Raw genomic sequence first — 20,624 nt, 5'->3', positions numbered from 1 at the left:
CGAGAACCTCGTCTACCGCATCAAGACTCTTATTCAGCAACAAACCAATGCAAGTAACCATTTACAACTGATTAGATGCGCGTTTAAGTTTGAACCCCTTTTAAGGTGAATTGTGCCTCTGATGATTCTCATTTAGGTTGTGGTTAATTGATGTGAAATACTGCCTTCTTTGCTCTCTCTCTCTCTCTCCTTTCCTTACTTTCCTTCATTCTATATATGTATGTTTTGCTTAGTTTGTTTGTATGTTAGTTATAGTTTCATTTATTAAATCCCTTATATTCACAATTGATTGTCTCTGTGTTCCGCTCACAATTCAAAGTCACTGAATGTTGCTCCTTGCTACATGCTAAACTACTGCTAGCACTGTATAAGTAGGAGGGCTATTGTTCCTTGGCCAGGAAAGTAATCTTCCTAGAATTGATAAATAATTATATTGTCTGCTCGGTGGACGGACAGATCAAGTAATTGTAATATCGATTCTGCTACAGTTAATTCTAAGATCTAATCTAAATATTTATTATTAATTATAACCAGTTATAACTAAATATAAATAATTCCCTTTTTAAGCTAATTTGCTACATACCTGTTATAGATGCTCTGGAAGGCCTCTTTACTAGGCAGAAGGATGTAGGCTACAGGAAACGTGATGTCAACCACATACTGACACTGACTTGTACACTGAGACTGAAACTCATTCATCTCCTCTGGGTCTGCTGGGATCACCATCTGAGAGAGAAAGACACAGAGAGAGGTATAATGATTTAAAGAGACAGACTTGTAAAAATAAAGAGTAAGAGACAAGACAGAATAAGTGATAAGAAGACAAAACATAGCACATGAATGAAATATGCACGTATCGTGATTTGCACAATTTAAATGTAAATTCTTGATATAAAAAATGACATTACTTGCAGAAATATCTCTTTTTTATATAAAAATTTGAATTTCAACTTTAAAATTCATAAATACTGATATCTGTAACTGCATTTTCACAAGTAGTATTTCACAACAATCATTCACTCCTGTTCAAAACACAATTACAGTTTTCTATAATTAATTTCTTAGTTGAAATTCCAGTTTTAGACATTAGCACTACTTGCTAATAAAAATGATAATTTTTGATATCTATAATATCAGGGCTGGGAAATTTAGCACTTTCATTTCTGTGATTAATAGTTGAATTAATAGGTCTGATGAAAAAAGCAATGCAGTGTCACAGGCTGAACAGAGAATCAGAGGCACAACCCAAATGCAGAGTAAAAACAAAAATGATTTATTAATACAAAAATAAACAAAGGCAAAACAAAAACTACCCTGAAGGGGTAAAACTAGGTACTAGGTGGTAATGACAAAAATGGGCTGGACTGGATAACGGGGAAAAACACAGGACCGACCGGAACTGACAGGAACTGGGAAGAACACAACACCAACATGGACACCAAACAAGATGAACTGGCACTGGACAGCACCAAAACCGAACCAGACAGGAAGTCAGGATCCAGACACCATGTTCAGAACATGAAACATGAGACCAACCGAGGAGCGCATGGCAGGGAAATAACAACCGAAGCCATGAGCTCATACAAAGACAGAAACAAAGCACAAGAGAGACACATTATCTGTTCTTTTTTCACTTTCTGAAACTTCACTAATGTTTTTCCCCACTTTCTGTGGCTAACATGGGTATATATATATATATATATATATATACATTTTTCTTGACCCGACTACACATCCTGACACAGAAACTGATTGTGTGGAGCATTGCACACTTATTCATTACATGCAACGCATGTCCCGGGCATAATAAACACGGGAGTGGATTTCCTGTATGGAGAATGGAGACTTCACCCGCAAGTGTTGAGTCAGGTGTGGGAGAGATACAGGCAAGCTGCCATATCTCTTCACATCACCTGAACATGGTCCCATACTGTCATCTGAACCAGTGAGTTAGATCAAGTGTATGAGTGATAGAGACCTAACGGCAGCCAGAGAAAATATAGTTTTGAGATTTTCATTATTACTTAAACTTTAGATTATTAATTATACTTTCAATATGTTTTATATCTGTATGTATAGTGTCTAATAATGCACTGACAATGTACACTTAACTTTCTCTTGCCAATAAAGTTTGATATGAATTGAATCTGCCCATTTCATCCTATTATTAAAAAAAGACCACTGGAAAACGCCAGATTTTGCACAAACTGTAATTACAGCATGTCCACTGATTTTATGGCATGCATACATATACGTGTATAAAAGATTAATACCTGTAAAATTGTGTCTAATTAACTCTTCCCGCAAAAAAAACAAAACATTTTAACATGTACATATTTAAATAATTAAAATAAATGATGACTAACCAATTTCTTGCAAGTTCTTTGAGATTTAATGTACTTTGATTAATCATAGAAAATTGTAAGATTAATTAGTTCATTTTTTTATCAATTCACAGCCCTACAACAATTATATTACAAATATATATTATAAGTGCAGATGTTCATTCCTGATATCAATAACTGAATCACAGCTAGTGAAAATGTGAATGTTTTCACTATTGGCAATGTAAATTTCAGATTTCTGTAATGTGATTATAACTAGTAGAAAGTCTTTTAAAATGTATTTAATTACTCTTCGATTTATTGATATCCGAAATCAATTTGCCAAAATCTGAAATACCAAATCTAAAAGATATCTTTTTTTTTTTTTTTTTACTAGTAAGAAGTACATAGTTGATGAATGAAATTGGAATTTCAACTAAGAAATCAATAACAGATATCTGTAATTGGATTTTGAACTGGAGTGAATGACAGACATTGAGTAATTCTACTAGTGAAAACATGTCACTAGTAAAAATTGGATTGTAGATATCTATAATTCATATCCTGCACGGGATTAAATGTAGAAAGGGCTTGCGATAGTCCACATCATATTTCACCCCAAAATCAAAATATTTTTTTTAAAAATATATCAGAAAAATAAATCATCCTGTCTAAATACAGTAATCAGCATAAATCTAGTTCATTACAACAACATATACTACAGTGATGTTTACTTTACACTGAACCTGAACTTTACAAATTATTACTTATAATTTATCCCCCCCCACACACAGTACTGTGCAAAGGTTTTAGGCACTTGTGAAAAATGTTGCATAGTGAGGATTTCTTCTACAATAAATCCATAAATAGTTTTCATTTATCAATTCACATCATACTAAGTCCAATAAACTTAAAAATAGATAAATCAATATTCGACGTGACCACCTTTGCCATCAAAACAGCACCAATTCTCTTAGGTACACATGGACACAGTTTTTCTTGGTTGTTGGCAGATAGGATGTTCCAAGCATCTTGGAGAATTTGCTACAGTTCTTCTATCTGTTTAGGCTATCTCAATTGTTTCTGTCTCTTTATGTAATCTCAGACTGACACGATGTTCAGTGGGGGGCTTTGTGGGGGCCATGACATCTGTTGCAGGGCTCTCTGTTCTTCTATTCTAATCTTTTCTATTTGCAAAAGGAATGTTTGAGAGTCTAAAATGTATATTTCCCATTGACACACTAAAGCTGAAGATATAAATAACCATCTTAAGACAAATGTTTTTGTGAAAAACCTTATATGCCTAAGACTTTTGCACAGTACTGTATATATATATATATATAGGGATAAGTTATAATGTATGTGTGTGTGTGTGTGTGTATATATATATATATATATATATACATACATACATACATACACACATTACAGTAATGAGAATTGTGGGCGCAAATATGTTTAATTGGCATAAAAATGTCACAATGCTAAACAATCAATGGTCCGAAAAAGGTTTAATTTTCTTTATGCAAATGATAATTTCATACATCTTTCTTTTCATTTTGGGGTGAAATGTGACCCGGATATTCATGACATACAGACAGACAAACAAACAGATACAGAGGGAGAGTGTGGATGCACCTCTTCTGTCTCAAACATGGTGCGGTTGGATGAGAACGGAGAGCTGTTCTTCTCTCTGAGCTCACAGGGATTCTCCAGAGATACAGAGCTCAGACCCAGATCCCTCTTCACCCCATCACACACACCTCCCGCTCCCTCTTTCACTCGTACCTGGATCCTAGAGAAAGAGACAGAGAGAGAGGGACAGTTGGCAAGATGTTCTCATCTTAATAAAGATCTGTCTGTGTTATATAATAACACATAAGCGCACACACACACACACACACCTTGGTGTGCCATCAGGGTTGTGTGGAACAGGACTCTTCTGTACATGGATACAGGGAAATGATTCTCCCTCCCAGCCCTCATACATTCCTAAAACAAACACAATGCGCCAGTTGAGCTAACATCTGAGAGAGTAAACATCACTGTATCCTCAACAATAATATTCCCAACGTGTTTAAATTCAACATTTTAACATATTCAGCACCAAATAGTGTAAGGCAGGGCTTTATTTTTATATAATTGAATTAATTATTAACAGGGCTTAATTCATCCTCGATATCGGTAAATGAATAGAATATTTGATCATTCTAAGCACAGGATTTTCCTCACCAAGCAGATCAGTGAAACAGGCCTCCAACAGTTTGGTGAGTTTGGCCTCTTGCTGAACGTCCGGCCCCTGCTGAGACCTCAGCTCCAGATTAGAGATCTGCAGACTCAAGACCTCACTGCGCACTGCACGCTGACTCAAGGGTCGCCTCAGCCCTGGAGGTCGAAGGTCAGGGATGGGGAAACGGACCTTCAGCACGGCGTGAGGAGCTTGAAGCAGGAGAGAACAGTGGAGCTCCACCGAATGAGTCTGCAGAGAGAAAAAAGGAGAGGGAAACAATAAAGTATGACCAATTGTACCCTGTAAACTATTAATTCTCAAGCGTATTTGAAGAAATGCTCCAGGTTGAATAAAAGTAAAACTCCGACAGAATCTGTGGTGTGCTGTTGATTACTACAGAAAATGATTTAGACCATCAGTTTGCACAAACAAAAGAAAATATGTTTACAGTAATACATACAATGGCAGCAAAGGGGGAAAGTGTACAGCACCATGAATAACCATAGGAAATATGCAGCTATCGCAGTGTTAGAAAGTATAACACTACTTTGTCTCTGCAAATCATAAACACTCTTTCTGCTCATGTCATCACTATGTAAACCTAGTAAATTTGCATGACATCTACCTAAGTATACCAGAAGGGGATGTAATGTAACTATTCTGGTCACAATTCACTTGCATTGTATGGACCAATAGAGCAGAGATATTCTTATAAAAATCTTCATTTGTGTTCAGCAGAAGAAAGAAAGTCATACACATCTGGCATTGCATGAGGGTGAGTAAATGATGAGAGAATTTTCATTTTTGGGTGAACTATTCCTTTAATGCAATGTTTAAATGGAGCAAGCTCCACCCATCCTCCTTGAAAAGTAGTCCCATCTAAAAAGGACAACATTTTTTTGACTGAAGAATCCATCTAAAGGCCTCAACAAAAATATGAGCTTTAGATTGTCTGCTCTTTAAACTCTTTGGCACATCTGCCCCATAGGCTTCCATTGTAAAGCATTACTGTCCACAAGTATGTCACAGATGCACTGGCTGGTGTTCTAGAGCAGGAGAGTCCAGTCACCTCTGCAGTGTGTGCTTTGGTTCTTTGGGGTGTTGTTGGGCAGTAGCTCAGAGCTTGCAGGATGTTCTCCAGTCTGCCTAAAATGTCCAGATCCAACTCTGAGGTGAGCTCCCCGAGCTCAACCTGCAGTGAGCTGTCTCTACGCACCACACGCCGCCTCGTTCCACTCTACATGACAGACAACAGGAAGAGTGGAAACATGTGACCAGCTTCCAAAATGTAGCTGTTAAATATGGATGAATTGTCAGGCACCAAATAAACTTGCATTTTCCGTTTTAATGGAATGAGAATGTCTTGGCTGAATATATACATCTTTTTTTCTGTTTTTTGAATATCATGACAGAAATATTCTACTATGTTTGGAATAGAGAGCTGACTAGAATATTGTAAAAAATATTTTCTTTTAAATTGTTGGAGCTTAAATGTTTTGGTAAATTTGCATCGATTGAAGCAAAAAATAACAGTGTAATAACTCTGATCTAAATATATATATATATCAATATTAAGAGAATATATTCTTGTTATTCCAAACGCAGGATCATTTCAATTTTTGGTATCAGTTTTTAACCAGGTGTGTCCAGATGTACCACTACTGTTAAAGGCAGAAGACCAAAAAAAAAAAAAAAATATATATATATAGAGTATATAGCATGCTTACACACTTCTCTTAGATCTATGTCTCAAGACTTGGTGAATAAAGTTACAGTACCTTACGCATGTGTTTCTCAGACAGACTGTGGTGGAACTGAGCACATGGTCTGGCAGCTGCACCCATCGTGATGAGACCTGCTGACTGGAACTGCAAAAGCTGGGAGAACAAGATGTGTGCGTGCACAATCATTTAAAAGTAACTTCCAGAAAATTTGTGTATCTGTAAACAGTTTCCCAGCTGTCTGATTTACTCTAATTCAAACTGTGTTCAAGGTTATTTTCTGATAGTAAGGCAATTTGACCATTTTGACAATCCAAACTGGTTCAGATTGCAACAGAAATTAAACGAAATACTCCACAGAATGATGCAGACAAAGTATTTCCAGGATTTTCTTTGCCCTTTTGAAATAAAAGTGCTTGAACGTGAGACATCACAACCATGAACACATTAACATATGACCGTCTATGTTTACATATCAACAACATTTCTCATGCAAAGAGGTTAGCCTATCAAAACAGGTCATTAACGTGTAGAAGTCTTGTAAAACTAAAGTATGACTGTTTTCAGTGCAAGACACCTTGACTTAAATTTCTAAGTGGACTTTATCGTACATGTATGCTAAAAAAGTATAGAATATGACCCATTTAAGATATACACTATTAATCTCAGGGCACTCATGCTTGACAAAACAAATTATTTGGGTGGAACCCTACAAAACTCTTTCACTACTGAGACTTGTGGCTCAACATACTGTATCTTTCTCCATAAGACAAGCAATACAGACTGCCTGATAAAAGCTGAAGAATGGACGTGGCAGAATTTAAAGAGTTTGCCGTGTACCTCTGTGTACTGCATGCCACCGGAGTCCCACAAGCACTCCAGCAGTTCCAGCCTGCTGAAGGAGAGGTCAGAGGTCGCGACTCGGGTGTGCCGCCCAGCGCTTCGCATCTCACACGCCAGCTGCACTGCTGCACCCGTCACCCTGGAGACCAGAGGTCAGAGGTCATCAAAGGCAGTGTGTACATATGTATACAGTAAATGTGCAATGATCTTTTGTCAAATAGGTTACACTTTGGTGTCCCATTCCTTTTGTTAAATCATTAGAGGCACAAATTTTGTTGAGAAATATTAGGTATGCTAGATAATCAATTAAACATCAAGTGTCAGTATCCCCCATTAAAATTGTGATTTTGGTCTGTCCCACCTCAGAGGAAAGATGTCAGATATCATAATTTAAATCTGCTGAAATGATATCCAATTTATTGTAGTTAAAAAGAATTTTTTATTTTTTATTTTAATTAATACCAAAAATATTATATTTAGATTAGGGCTGTCCATTTTATGGTTAAATTTAGGGCAATTAATTATGTGAAAAAATAACATGTTAAACATTTTTTATTTTGCATTGCAATAAAAAAAAAAATCTATTTCCCTCGGCCTGTACTTAAATGCAATTATAAGCTCCAAAAGCACCTGTCTGATGCATTAGTACACTGACCAACAATTAAAAATGGAGCAGCGGGAAGTGGGCCATAAATAAGGTTATGTGCAATGATATGGAAATAAAACAAACTAGATTTTCACTTTTAAAACCACTTTTAGTGTTGCCTAAATGCTTTACTTGTCTTTTCCCACAGTATGATGTAATGCATTTTAATTATAATATTTATTAGGTTTATAGTTTATATTTATAATCATTTTAATTTTTCTTAATTACCTTTATTTGTGGGCCTTTCTCAGTAAATATTGGTATGTAATTAATTGCGATTAATTCACTTAATTAATCGGCACATCATGTAATTAAACCAATTAAATATTTTAACTGGTTGACAGCCCTAATTTAGATGTGTCCCATGTTTTGAGCACAACCGTTACCTCATGATTTCCCCCCTACTATAAAAAAAAGGTTGTTCATAACTTGACTGACTTATCTCCCTGCTGAGTTAATGGCTCTAACAACTGGGAAAGCACTTCCACTGTGTTAGAAAATAGAGTTCAGTCGATAACATTTAAAAAAAAAAAAAAAAAGTAAGGCCCTATTTATCACCCCAGTAAATGGAAAGTGGTACAAACACCATTCTGGCTGTACCTGATGTGGGAGTGGGGACATGCTTTAGTAAAGCTCCCTCTCAGATTCTGGAAGCCTCTTTCGCTGAACATGCTGTCCTTAAAGAACGCAAGCTCACGGAAAAACAACTGCGACACCTCAGCCAATGAGGACGGCCCATCCGGACCAGGGGGCAGTTCCTGCTCCAACAGTGTCAGAGTGACTCCGCCCAGAGAGAGGCGTAGCAGGGAGTCTGGTTTCAGTGGCTCCGATTGGCCACCGCGAGACGAACGTCCTGTTGGAAAGAATCGTGTCACAATGGAGAAGATTGTTGCCTGATTGCAAGAGAAACAGAAATGAACTGCAGTGACATGAAAATGATGTGTGTGTGTTTGTTTAAAACAGGTTAAGATACATACTTGGAGGTCTGCTACAATGTGGCAAACTAGATAAGGATCCTGGTACAGGATAAGGACGAGGACAGTTGAGCACTCCCTGCAGGACAGATTCCACACAGATCAGTCTCATCAAACAAACCGTATATGAGTAGTTGATGCATAATGTGTCCATGGACTATTTGGGTTAAAACGTATATGAATTTACAAGGTAAATCTTGTAACTAGTCACCATTTGTTCAAGTTTTTCACCATTTTAATCACCTTTTAACCTTTCTGGTTCATTTTAAATGGCCATGTAGTGTAAAAAAAATAATAAGTTAAGGGATAGTTCACCCAAAAATGAAGATTCTCTCATTTACTCACTCTCATGCCATCCCAGATGTGTATGACTTTCTTTCTTCTGCAGATCACAAATGATAATTTTTAGAAGAATATTTCAGCTCTTTAAGTCCATACAATGCAAGTGAATGGTGACCAGAACTTTGAAGCTCCAAAAAGCAGATAAAGGCAGCATACAAGTAATCCATATGACACCAGTGTTTTAATCTATGTCTTCAGAAGTGATATGATAGGTGTGGGTGAAAAACAGATCAATATTTAAGTCCTTTTTTACTATAAATCTCCACTTTCAAACAACTCATATGCATGTTCATGGAAGTTGTTTTTCTTCTGTTTTAGCACCTACTGGGCTGATGTGAAAATATGATTATTTATTATTTTCCTTTACTTTATCCCTCCCTTTTATTTATTTCTCCTTCCTGCCCAACTGGTGGCGATATGCACAAAGAATGCAAATTGCTTAAAAACAAATGGAGAGCTCTATCCTCTTGCGAACACGCTTAGGAGGGCTGGTCGAAAATGAAGATTTGTTGTAAAAAAGGACTTAAATATTTATTTGTTTCTCACTCACACCTATTATATCACTTCTGAAGACATAGATTTAAACACTGGAGTCGTTTGGATTACATTTATGCTGCCTTTATGTGCTTTTTGGAGCTTCAAAGTTTTGGTCACCATTCACTTGCATTATATGGACCTACAGAGCTGAGATATTCTTATAAAAATCTTGAATTGTGTTCAGCAGAAGACAGAAAGTCATACACATCTGGGATGGCATGAGGGTGAGTAAATGATGAGAATTTTCATTTTTGGGTGAACTATTCCTTTAAGTACAAATATTTCAGATAGTTTCTTAATTAATATAATAAAAAGCTCCATGCAAAATAATTGTAAGAGAATTACCTAAATTTAAAATAATCTTTGACGATGTCAACAACTCATATACACATAAGGCCTGTTCACAGAAAGTCCAATGCAACTTCAAGTCAATAAAGTATAAAATATTTACAAACTATTTTTTTGCAACAAAATTATTCAAACTGAGACCAATGCAGAATATTTATTAATAAAAATAAAATAAAAAAAAGTTTGCATATGTGAATGAAATGTTTGTTCAAACAATCTAATAAAAAAAAAAAAAAAAAAAAAAAAAAAATAAAGTAAAGAATCGATGGGTATGATGTGAATTTAAAAAAGAAATACATTTGTCTTAATTTTTGTCTTTTGACCAAAAAAAAAATATATATATATTAAATTTTAGTCAATATATTGTCATAGTCCATTTTACTTTTGATATCTAAATTTAGCTCATAACTTGGCTGAAGTTCATCTGTGTATTTGCTTCATTGTCTGTGCAGATGTAAACTGTAATATTACATTTCTGATTAATCTCATATAGCTATAGGAAGTGTCAACAAACATTTTTGTTAGCAATATTGTTGACGATAATAACACCGGATGAATCATCGCTACAGTACATGTCGTACTCAGAGTGAAGAAGATCATAGAGATGCACTGCTTTCTTTTCAAGTTTTGTCATGTATGTTTTCTGAACAGAAGTAAGGTCCTTTCACACGTTCACTACCAGTACTGACCTGTGGAGACAGAGGGTTTGTTTGAGCCAGGCTGCTCTGGCTGTGAATGGACGACTCCATGTCGCTGTCAGACAACTCACTCCCAGATCGTGTCGACAACACACTGCTAGTCATGTAGCCTGGACCCATCGAGTAGAACATCTCTGAGAGAGAAGAACGGTCAAAGATGAATAACTACACAGAAAACTGAACATGAACCTCAACTACAAATGTAATTCTAGAGACAGGACAGGTCTGCCCACCGTTTGTGAAATCACATTCAAGGCATGAAGAAATGGAGACATCAGTTTGTTTTGAATGGATTCTTACCTCCATTATCCATGGTGATGATGTAAGGCTCGGTGTCCAGCTCCAGGTCTCTGTCAATCATTTCTGCATTCAGCTGTTTACTGAGATCCTCTTCAATCAAACGCAGATCATCAGAGTCCAGCGGCCTAGAGATGCCCCCAGAAGATACACCTCCACCCCTGCTGCCCTCTGAAAGACACAGAGCGATGGAAACACAATCATCCCACTGGCTATACAGTCAGGCTGAAGCATGCTTCAACTGCATCATGATGGGATCCTAGTTTAAGACATTTTAAAGGGATAGTTCACCCAAAAATGAAAATTCTCTCATCATTTACTCACCCTCATGCCATCCTAGATGGAAAGATGACTTTATTCTGATTAACACAAATGAAGATTTTTAGAAGAATATCTCAGCTCTGTAGGTCCATACAATGCAAGTGAATGGTGACCAGAACTATGAATCTCAAAAAAGCACAAAGGCAACACAAAGTAATCCATAAGACTCCAGTGGATTAATCCATGTCTTCAGAAGCGACATGACAAGTGTGGGTGAAAAACAGATCAATACAGAAGTCGTTTTTTTACTTCTTCAATAAACTCTTCTCCCTGCCAGTTGGTTGGCAATATGCACGAAGTATATGAATCGCCAAAAACAAAAGAAGAACATGAAAGTGAAAGTAAAAGTGGAGATTTATAGTAAAAAATAACTTAAATATTGATACTGCTTCTCACCGCTTTTGAAGACAAGAAAAAAGTCATCTTTCCATTTGGGTTAATAAATGATGAGAGAATTTTCATTTTTGGGTGAACTATCCCTTTAATAAGTGGATACTGATAAATTTGAAAACTTTTGCATGAAGAGTCACTTCATGGTATCAGGACATGAGACTGAGTCATCAGCACTACTGCAAGACATGAACACACACACAGTTGACTTTACAAATGTTCAGGTTACCTGATGTATCGATGCAGAGGGCAGACAGGAGATCAGTCAGGTGAGTGATCTGATTGGGGGACAGCAGCAGGTGGAGACAGCCCACCTTACCATCCAACTCAAACTAAGAGAAGAGAAACAATTCAGCACCTAAAAAACTTCTATAGATATTTTGTGTTCATCTTTAATGCACCCCGAAACAGAATGATGCGATCCTTTGTTCTAACTAATATGGAAAATGTATGAATGTCCATCTTATGTGAAAGGCTATAAAACTTTCCTATTTCGTCTTTCTATTCTGTGCACTGTATACTTGTGTATGATCAGAAAAAAATGCTGTAACTATGCTGTCAATTTAACGTGTTAATTTAGTGCAATTAATTATGTAATGGATGTACAGTCAGCCAGTTGATATCATCAAATAAAGCCAGACAGGACGATCAGTTCTTGTCAGTCTTGTATCACCCGGAATTCATTTTGCATTAACAACCGGCTGACTGTACATTATCCAGCTTATTACATGGCTACTAACCAAATAAATAAATAAATAAATAAATAAATAAATGGAAATGAAACATTGATTTACATTCAAATTATGTAATTATGTGAGAAGAAACAAATCGCTGAACAGCTAAATTCCACCTCCGGTTTGCGTCAGAGTTCTGCTGGTGTTTATTTTGTGAAAATGACCATGTGACAGCTATTATCCAGCTCTTTACAAGACTAGTTGCCAAATAAATAAATAAATAAATGCACACGAAACATTGATTTGAGTTGAAATAATTGTATTAGCTTACTTGTAGATATCGCACAGTGAGCCGAGAAACAGGAAAGATTACTCGTAATACCCAGATAAGCGGTCTGATATATCTTAATCCCCGGAAGTGCGGTTGGTCCTCAGAAATATCAGACCGCTAGATGGCGGCATTGATCAATCAGAATAGAGTATTCCCGAGGCCCATGTAATAAAAAAATCAAGTAACCAATCATGCCCTCGGACTCATACATAAATAACGTTAAAAAAATCCTATGGAGCAATTCAAGTACATTTAAATACATGTTTTAAGAGCCTTGTCAGCAGGGGGCAGTCAGCATGCCTAAACAAACCTTGCGAGAAGCACAGAGACAGATCTAACACAGGACTCGTTCTTGACAGCTGGACGAAGCACAACAGAATGCTGGGATCTCACGATTTTCGAAGTTTTAACTACTTTTAACCTGTCGTAGCGCCCTAAAAATGTGGCGTTTATGACGCTGAAAACCAGCGAGATGTGTCTTTCTGACCCAAATGTAAATACATCGACAATTACAAATAGCACAGACAGAACACAAGAACACGTCCAGTGAGAACAGGACACATTGACGAAAACAATTGCAAAATGGAATGCTGTCGACTGTAGGCAAACATATATACATTTATAATTATTTGAATTATTATGAATTATTTAAATTGAATTATCTTCATGTGAGTACATGTTGATTTACGTGATTGATTGTGATTAATTCTATTAATTAATTGACACGTCATGTAATTAATTCAGTTAAATGTTTTGATTGATTGAGAGCCCTAGTTGTAACTTTAGAGCAAGGTAGTGAAAACTGAAGACATTGCAATGGGTGCATGTTTAGGCGCCGTATTCAGTCTGATGGATTGTGAGCACATACCTTGGGCCCAGGCAGCATTTCGTTTTGTTTGATTTTGACCGTTGTCTCTATGAATCCTGAGCACTGTCCAATCAGCAAGGGTTCAGGGGGCTTCTGGGTCGGATGCAGTGATTGTGGGGCATCAGTGGCAACTTCATCATCATCATCTTCCTCATCTGTCTTTTTAAAACTCTCCCTGCTGCTCTCCATATCAGAATGAATCAGCCCCTGAAACACAAGAAAGAAGCTCAAATAATGGTCTTTTTTCAGGGATCAAACCCACAACCTGGAAAGATGCGTTTCCAGGTCACATATTTAACCGCTAGGCCGTGCACAACACACCAAAACTTCTGATATTTGTCTGTGCTTTCTTTACAATCGCTTGCAGAAACTGCTGTGCCATCATTACAGTATAATCTTTCACAGTTAACCCAAAACGGCAAGTAATGACAGACATAACTGTGATTGAGCGCTTTGCGAGTCAGTTCTAAGTGGGTGGTTCTTGGCTAGTTTAAACTTCAATGAGCCCCAGACCTTTTGCAGTTTGTTTTTTCACGATACTGTAGTACTCCTGACCTGTGACCCTCTCAGGGTCTCGTAGAGCAGCTGCACAGAGTTGAGCTGTAGGATCTTGTGCAGGAAGGCTGGTGGCTGGTGGATGTCTACAGGCACTGTCTGGCTTGAGTCTCTTACAGCCTCATCACAATAGTCCACACTGCAATACAGCACACAGCCAGCGGGGACAAAATACAGCTCAGTTACAAACAAAGGAATGCATTCTAGGTATCATTTTGTCCATGAGTCACCAAGTATGTCAACACTGCTTTTAGCTGAACCAGTGGATCTTCTAAGAGAATGCATTTAACAGGACATAAATGTGTTTCTTTTCCAGTAAAGTGGTTATTTTGAGTCTAATTTAGGAGGTAACTTGCCCTGTTTGTAGTACTACCAATTCATAACACCTTAGAAATATACAGACAATAGAACTGTATACATTAAGATACATTCCTGCATCATGTTCACAAAGATGTCATTTATGTGAGGTCTCACCGTTTAATGCGCATCTCTAAGGCAACCCCAGCGTCAGAGTCCAGGGGATGGTGTTCTACTCTCACTATGGTCTCCAGAAAGGTGACTTTTATTCGACGTAGGACTGTAAACATAAAAACAGCTAAAGCTTCCAGCAAGTGACTGAACTACAATAAAGATATTTATGGAATGTTCCAGATTCAATACAAGTTCAGCACTTTCAAAAGCATTTGTAGCATAATATCAATTACCACAAAAATCAATGATACATCCATCCTTTACAAAAAAAAGTCACAGTTATAGTAAGGCATTTACAATGGAAGTGAATAGGGCCTGTAAAAAGTATTGCCATATTACACACGTTAACACAACTTTAGTGTGATAAAATCGCTTACAAACCTTTTCAGTTTTAAGCTATATCTAATATTAAAACTTTGTTGTCACAATGACAACACAACCCTGTAATCCCAGTACTAGATATAACTTTACACAGAAAAGGTTAGTAATGAGATTTTATCACAATAAAATCATGTTAACATGCAAACCGTGTCTATAAAGTAGAGCAATCCTGGTCAGTCTTGATACACACCTGTCTCAATGGTCTGTGCAAACATTTCCAGCCCCTCCAGTGGAGCGGGCGGCTCTTCGGATGCTTCGGGCGGGTCCTTCAGGCACTCCTGGGCCAACTGCATGCTAGACGTCATACATGAGGACCACCCTTGAGAATCCCAGCTGCCATCTAACAGAGATCATAAAAAAATAAAAAAAATAAAAATGCTACTACAAGCGATCAAAGGCATTCACAATAACTACTATAAATGTAATATAAAAAATAATGGTTAACCAATATATTTTTCAATGGTTGACTTTTAAAGCTGAAGTGTGTATTTGCTTTCAAATAGGTTTCCCAGAACACTCGACCTGTCTGTTATTAGTTGGGCAAAATAGATCGTCCCGCCCCATACCATTGGTTGAGCCAATTGTGTTGGGCTGATTGGTATGCTCAAACAAACAGAGCAATATTTTGATAGTGCCACAAAGTCATGGTATTTACAATTTTCAGAAAGTCAATCTACAGATGGTAGAAATGTCATAAAATATCGATACAATTATTGATCGGCACGTTATTTTCTCAGTGTGTTTATATATTAACATTAGCCGACATTTAAATTAGAAGCCTAATTTATAAGCCTTCCATTTAATGTAGTCTGGTGCAATAGCTTCGGGAGACCACAAGGGGGTGATACACCATTTACTACACTTAATACTGGAGGGCGCATCGATGTGGTGCAGGTGGCAATCCAGAGTTGTGAATCTAGTCACCATACACACAAAAGTTACGTTTTTGTACTTCTTCAAGAATGAACAAAGTGAAGGAAAACTATTTAATTTAATGGAAAACTACACGAGTTGCGCTCCGTGGCACTGCAGGATTTTGAGCAGCCCCCGGAGTCGTAAATGGACACCGCTGACAAATGCTGAGCGGCACCGGTGGTGTGTGTACCTTCATAGAAAATCGTTTCAAATTTTAGAATGCGCCATGTCGCCTGCCAGACGCATCCGGTGTGCGACCCCCTGTTGTGTTAAAAAATATATATGAAGAAACAAAAAATATTGTGCAACGTTTTGCCCTATGGCTTACTTATAGTCTCTGCATATTAAAGTGGTATAGGAGAAAGTTTTTAAACATCTAAATTCTTCACCTTTACACACTTCAACTTTAAGTTATTATATTTGGTCCTGAATATGTGCTCTACAAAGCGCAGTCCACTGAACTCACTGGTTCTGTATTTGGGTCTGCATGTTATTTGCAATCCAGTGACTTCAAGGGTGCAGTGGTCCGTCAAAAGTGCTGCCCAGGGAATAGTCACCGCTATGCTGCTCACGAAACCTTCAACAATCTCTAGCGGAGCCCCCAACGAATCCAACAACTCATTCACCGCCTGAAAGAGAAAGACCAGAGAACAGTTAGGAAACCTGGAGTTGGACAACTGACCACATGGAAGAACAAAAGTAACAGGCAGGACAAAAGAGGTGATGACTTCAAAATGGGGAAAGGACGCTGAGCTAATTGGCAACACCAGATACATTGCAAAACATAAAGTGTGTTATTTCAGAATGTGAAAGCAAAAGTTATTAAGGAATATCAGTGGCAACAATGTCTTTCAATTACTTTCATTTCTGTATAAGAGCAACTTGGACATGGAAGAAAGAAAGTGAATGCTGACAACAGATGTTGAGCAAGGTTTTTAGTGAATAACGATTTAAATTTCAGTCGGTTCCTTGCACAAAGTTATTATACGGCTTCAGAAGACTTGGAATATAGTGCATGAGTCATGTGGACTACTTTTATTGTGCGTTTCCATAATTTTTAGAGCTTCACGGCCCCAAGTCACCATCCACTTTCATTGTAGCAGTGTGAACATTCTTCAAACACTCTCTTTAGGAGTTGTTACAAAGAGGAAAGTCAAACAGGTTTGGAACTAATTGAGAGTGAGCACATGATTACAGAATCTATCCCTTTAAGCTGTAACTTTATCTGCAGGTCATTAAACCAGGAAACATGATGAGTGAGTTGAGTTGATGTCTAGTTTGTCCAGACATTGCGAAACACTGGCAAAGGGAACAAGGGCCACATGGTGGAGAGATCTAAAGACAAACTGGCCTGGACATGTCTCAACCCCCCACTTACCCAAACGTCCAGGTTAATATTTCTAATGACCCCGCTGCCATTGTACAGATCCAAGCTCAGCTGGTCCAAACTGAGTCTCTCCTCCAGGAAGTGGCCCAGGTAGTGTTGCAGTAGGTACTGACAGGCCCGTTTCTTAATAGAGCCCGACCAAGGGAAGAGCCACCGAGACATGGGGCCACAGCAGACGGGGAGAGGGAGCTGAGAGGCGACGGAGAGAGAGACCAGTCCGGCATAACAGATTTAAGCCCCCTCGGTAGTGTGTACAGATGAGAATACGATAATAAAAAAAAATATATATATATATAAAAAATATGAAAGCGTCTAACTTGTCCTCTGACACCAGAATCCCCCGAATGTCCGTGTTTGGACCTGGCTTTGTTCAGAGCGGCTTTTAAAAGAGCTTCTTTTTGTTGAAACGGGTCGTTCTAGTTTTTCTTTTAATCATAAATGTCTCAAAAATATGCGACAGGTTCCTCTGTGCTTCTTCTGGCCAGCGGGTTGTTTATTGTTTTCATCCTCAGACTGAAAGAGTGGCGTCATTACGTCATCGAAGACGCAAGAAACCGGAAGTTGGACGTGGGGATCCGCCATGTTGGGAAGGTCATAAGAAAGCCACACTCACCACAAAAAGCATGCGCATTCATCGTTACACACGTCATGTTTGAATGTAATATTTTCCATTAAATGAAAGACATGTTAGTTTTGCATCCCAGGTTTTTTTGGAGTGGGTGCGGGCGAGGGGGATATTTATAAATATAGGCACTCGCGAGTTGCAATTTTTTGTGCTTATTTCCAGAATACAGTTCAGTTCACTGGTTGATTGTTAGATTTGATGCATTAATACAGATTTGATGCTGCCGTTTTATTTGAAGCAGACATATATTTTAAATTACTTGTAAAGGCCTCACTTAGTCTTACTGTTCGGTTTCAAATGGCGTATTACAGCTAAAGAGCCAAGAGTTTTATTCTGAAATTGAAAGCTCCCATTTGTTTCTCGCTAATGTTTGTTATTAAATCGGTATAAAGTTTGTTCATGGCTATACTAGATCCAGAAGAACAGATACTGTCAGTGTTGCCAACTATTTCTCATGAGAAGTTGCCAAAGGCTCGCTGAAATATTGCTAAAAGTAGCTAAATCACGTGATGAAGTCATTGATTACGTAATACGTCACATTTACATATGTAATGAACTGGCGTAAAGCGCTACGACAATTCTTTAAAGGCGAAAAACCATATGTTTTTTATTTTATTGATTTTTATTTTAATCATTTAGCCATCACAGAGGGGGATTTCTATTTATTTATTTATTTATTTATTCTATTTTGTAATTAAACTGCATTGTCCAAATGACAAAGTCCAAAGTTATCCTAGCAATAGCAACCAGGGTTAGGCAGTGTGTAGTGTTGGGGAAGTTTTTTATTTTTTATTTATAAACATGGATCTATATGCCTTATAATGCCTCACGTGGAGCTAATGTGTAATTTTTTTTTTTTTTTTTTTGACATATCTGTTGTGTGAAACATAAGTGTGTATTACTTGTGCCAGTGTTACTCTGTCACAATGACATTTTGACAGTGACACCTCATCTGTTCATATCAATTTATTATAGATAAAGGGTTCATATCCATTCCATTCTCTTTCTCTCTCTCTCACCCTGCTAGATAATTTTTCAATGCTCTTCTATCGCTGTAGGCTGACTTTCATTTCTAAACGGATAGCATATACCAACAACAAGTAAGCTCGTCAGCCAATCTATTTATAGAACACCCTTATGCACATAAATGCAACTCCTAATGGCATGCAGGTCTGTCATATTACTTTAAACACTCGGGGGCGCGAGAAAAATGAGAGATCATTCACGATAGAGCTGATGTTTTTTTGTGTCGCCAGAAAGCGTTTCAATCACTTTTCAAACGTTGCGAAAAGTTCCAAATAAATTTTAAAAGTAGCTAAATTTGTTGCTAGGTGCTTTTTGAAGAAAAAGTTGCCAGGGTAGTCTTAAAAGTTGCTAAATCTAGCAACAAAATGTACCTGTTATTTAATTCCCCCACAAGACGCATCTTCAGGGGCGTAGATTCCAGAGGGACGGGGTGGAGGTAAACCCCACAATAATAAAAACAACCATGTACAACCCCATTTCATTCTGAATGTTTACTTGAATACTTGATACTGCTCTTAAAAACATTTAAAGCTGTTAAAAAAAGCACTTATCTTAATTTGTTCTATTATTTGTAATATATTTCTATTCTTTGCTGTTTTTTATTGTTATTTTATTACTGACTGATTACTAGTCTTGAATAATTAACTTGAAACCATTCTTCCATAATTAACATTTTAGTTAGTGTTATTACTTGTGGTTTTGAAGCTGGTATTGAGAATCATCACATTTCACTACTGACTACTGAAATTTTGGTATTGTGATAATGTATAGTCTTTATTGTACATGGTAGATTTTGCTGCCATAACATGATGAAAATGTAGATCTCATTCTATAGAACTATGAGCATCCCTGCTGTTAATGATGGCAATAGAGGCTTTTCCTTATATGACCACCATACGTAACATAAAATAATTATTATACGGCAATAGCCTCCTCCCCTACCCAGTGCAGTTTACATTTCTGTCGCAGAGAATTAAGTTGATTGGATAGGTTACACTATTAGGTTGGGCATCGGTTGTAATCTTAGGAAACATACAACAGAAACTTTGACATGTTACTTGAGCATGTAAATTAAATGTTAATGACCAATTTAGTTGTCTGGAGGACAAGCATATGACAACGCTTAATGTCGAGCCCTGATCTAACGTTAACATTATTACCAGCGGCTCTGACAACGTAATTATTTTCAGCATCTGAGGAGCAAGTTCAACACAGGTAACCACTTGTGCTTCATTTCTTTGATGGCTCAAATGTATGCTGTAGTCGATTTTGTTTTGACCATTTGTGAACTGTTAAACTCTGTCTCATTTACCATGCTTTGTGGGTGTGACTTTTCTGCCATGACATCACCATTCATATCTATACAACCAATGTGTTTATGATTAAATTACTACTAGAGCACAACATTTTTTATAAGAGCACAAAGTTCTTCATGGATCTAGCCTCTTCTCTCAAAGTGCACCAGATTGATGCATTTAACTTTAAAATGTACAAAAGTTTCTTATGGGGCGCATGCCCCCGGACACCCCCTCGAGGGCCCAAGGTCCACCCACCAAGTCTCACAAAATCCTGTGGGAAACACTGTATTGTAAATATATTTCTTATAGATTTAAATAATATATGTATTATTTAAAAAAAATATTCTTGAAATATTAAGGTTTTATTTATTGAACATATCTTATATATGAAACCAATGGGTTGTGAATAAACCACACAGAAT

At 37.3% G+C, this 20,624-nt stretch overlaps 1 protein-coding gene across 1 annotated transcript in view; it reads right to left on the bottom strand.

Annotated features, from left to right (window-relative positions):
• LOC127418337 (autophagy-related protein 2 homolog A-like) overlaps nucleotides 1-17,752 on the bottom strand; it is a 55,935-nt gene extending 38,183 nt beyond the window's left edge. Inside the window, exons 1-18 of the mRNA XM_051658911.1 lie at nucleotides 17,245-17,752; nucleotides 16,333-16,495; nucleotides 15,142-15,291; nucleotides 14,574-14,676; nucleotides 14,100-14,238; nucleotides 13,545-13,751; nucleotides 11,901-12,003; nucleotides 10,964-11,131; nucleotides 10,655-10,797; nucleotides 8,742-8,817; nucleotides 8,365-8,617; nucleotides 7,116-7,257; nucleotides 6,333-6,431; nucleotides 5,624-5,791; nucleotides 4,557-4,803; nucleotides 4,229-4,316; nucleotides 3,963-4,119; nucleotides 584-726 (exon numbers count right to left, since the gene is read on the bottom strand). Coding sequence (XP_051514871.1) covers nucleotides 584-726; nucleotides 3,963-4,119; nucleotides 4,229-4,316; nucleotides 4,557-4,803; nucleotides 5,624-5,791; nucleotides 6,333-6,431; nucleotides 7,116-7,257; nucleotides 8,365-8,617; nucleotides 8,742-8,817; nucleotides 10,655-10,797; nucleotides 10,964-11,131; nucleotides 11,901-12,003; nucleotides 13,545-13,751; nucleotides 14,100-14,238; nucleotides 14,574-14,676; nucleotides 15,142-15,291; nucleotides 16,333-16,495; nucleotides 17,245-17,415 — 2,720 coding nt within the window. The 5' untranslated portion in view covers nucleotides 17,416-17,752. The remainder of the gene's footprint in view (nucleotides 1-583; nucleotides 727-3,962; nucleotides 4,120-4,228; nucleotides 4,317-4,556; nucleotides 4,804-5,623; nucleotides 5,792-6,332; nucleotides 6,432-7,115; nucleotides 7,258-8,364; nucleotides 8,618-8,741; nucleotides 8,818-10,654; nucleotides 10,798-10,963; nucleotides 11,132-11,900; nucleotides 12,004-13,544; nucleotides 13,752-14,099; nucleotides 14,239-14,573; nucleotides 14,677-15,141; nucleotides 15,292-16,332; nucleotides 16,496-17,244) is intronic.
• Between the last annotated feature and the right edge of the window lie 2,872 nt (nucleotides 17,753-20,624).

This window comes from Myxocyprinus asiaticus, chromosome 27 (genome assembly GCF_019703515.2).
Source record: "Myxocyprinus asiaticus isolate MX2 ecotype Aquarium Trade chromosome 27, UBuf_Myxa_2, whole genome shotgun sequence".
NCBI lineage: Eukaryota > Metazoa > Chordata > Actinopteri > Cypriniformes > Catostomidae > Myxocyprinus > Myxocyprinus asiaticus.
Note: the sequence above shows the minus strand (reverse complement) of the source record. Positions and strands in the feature narration are given on the sequence as shown.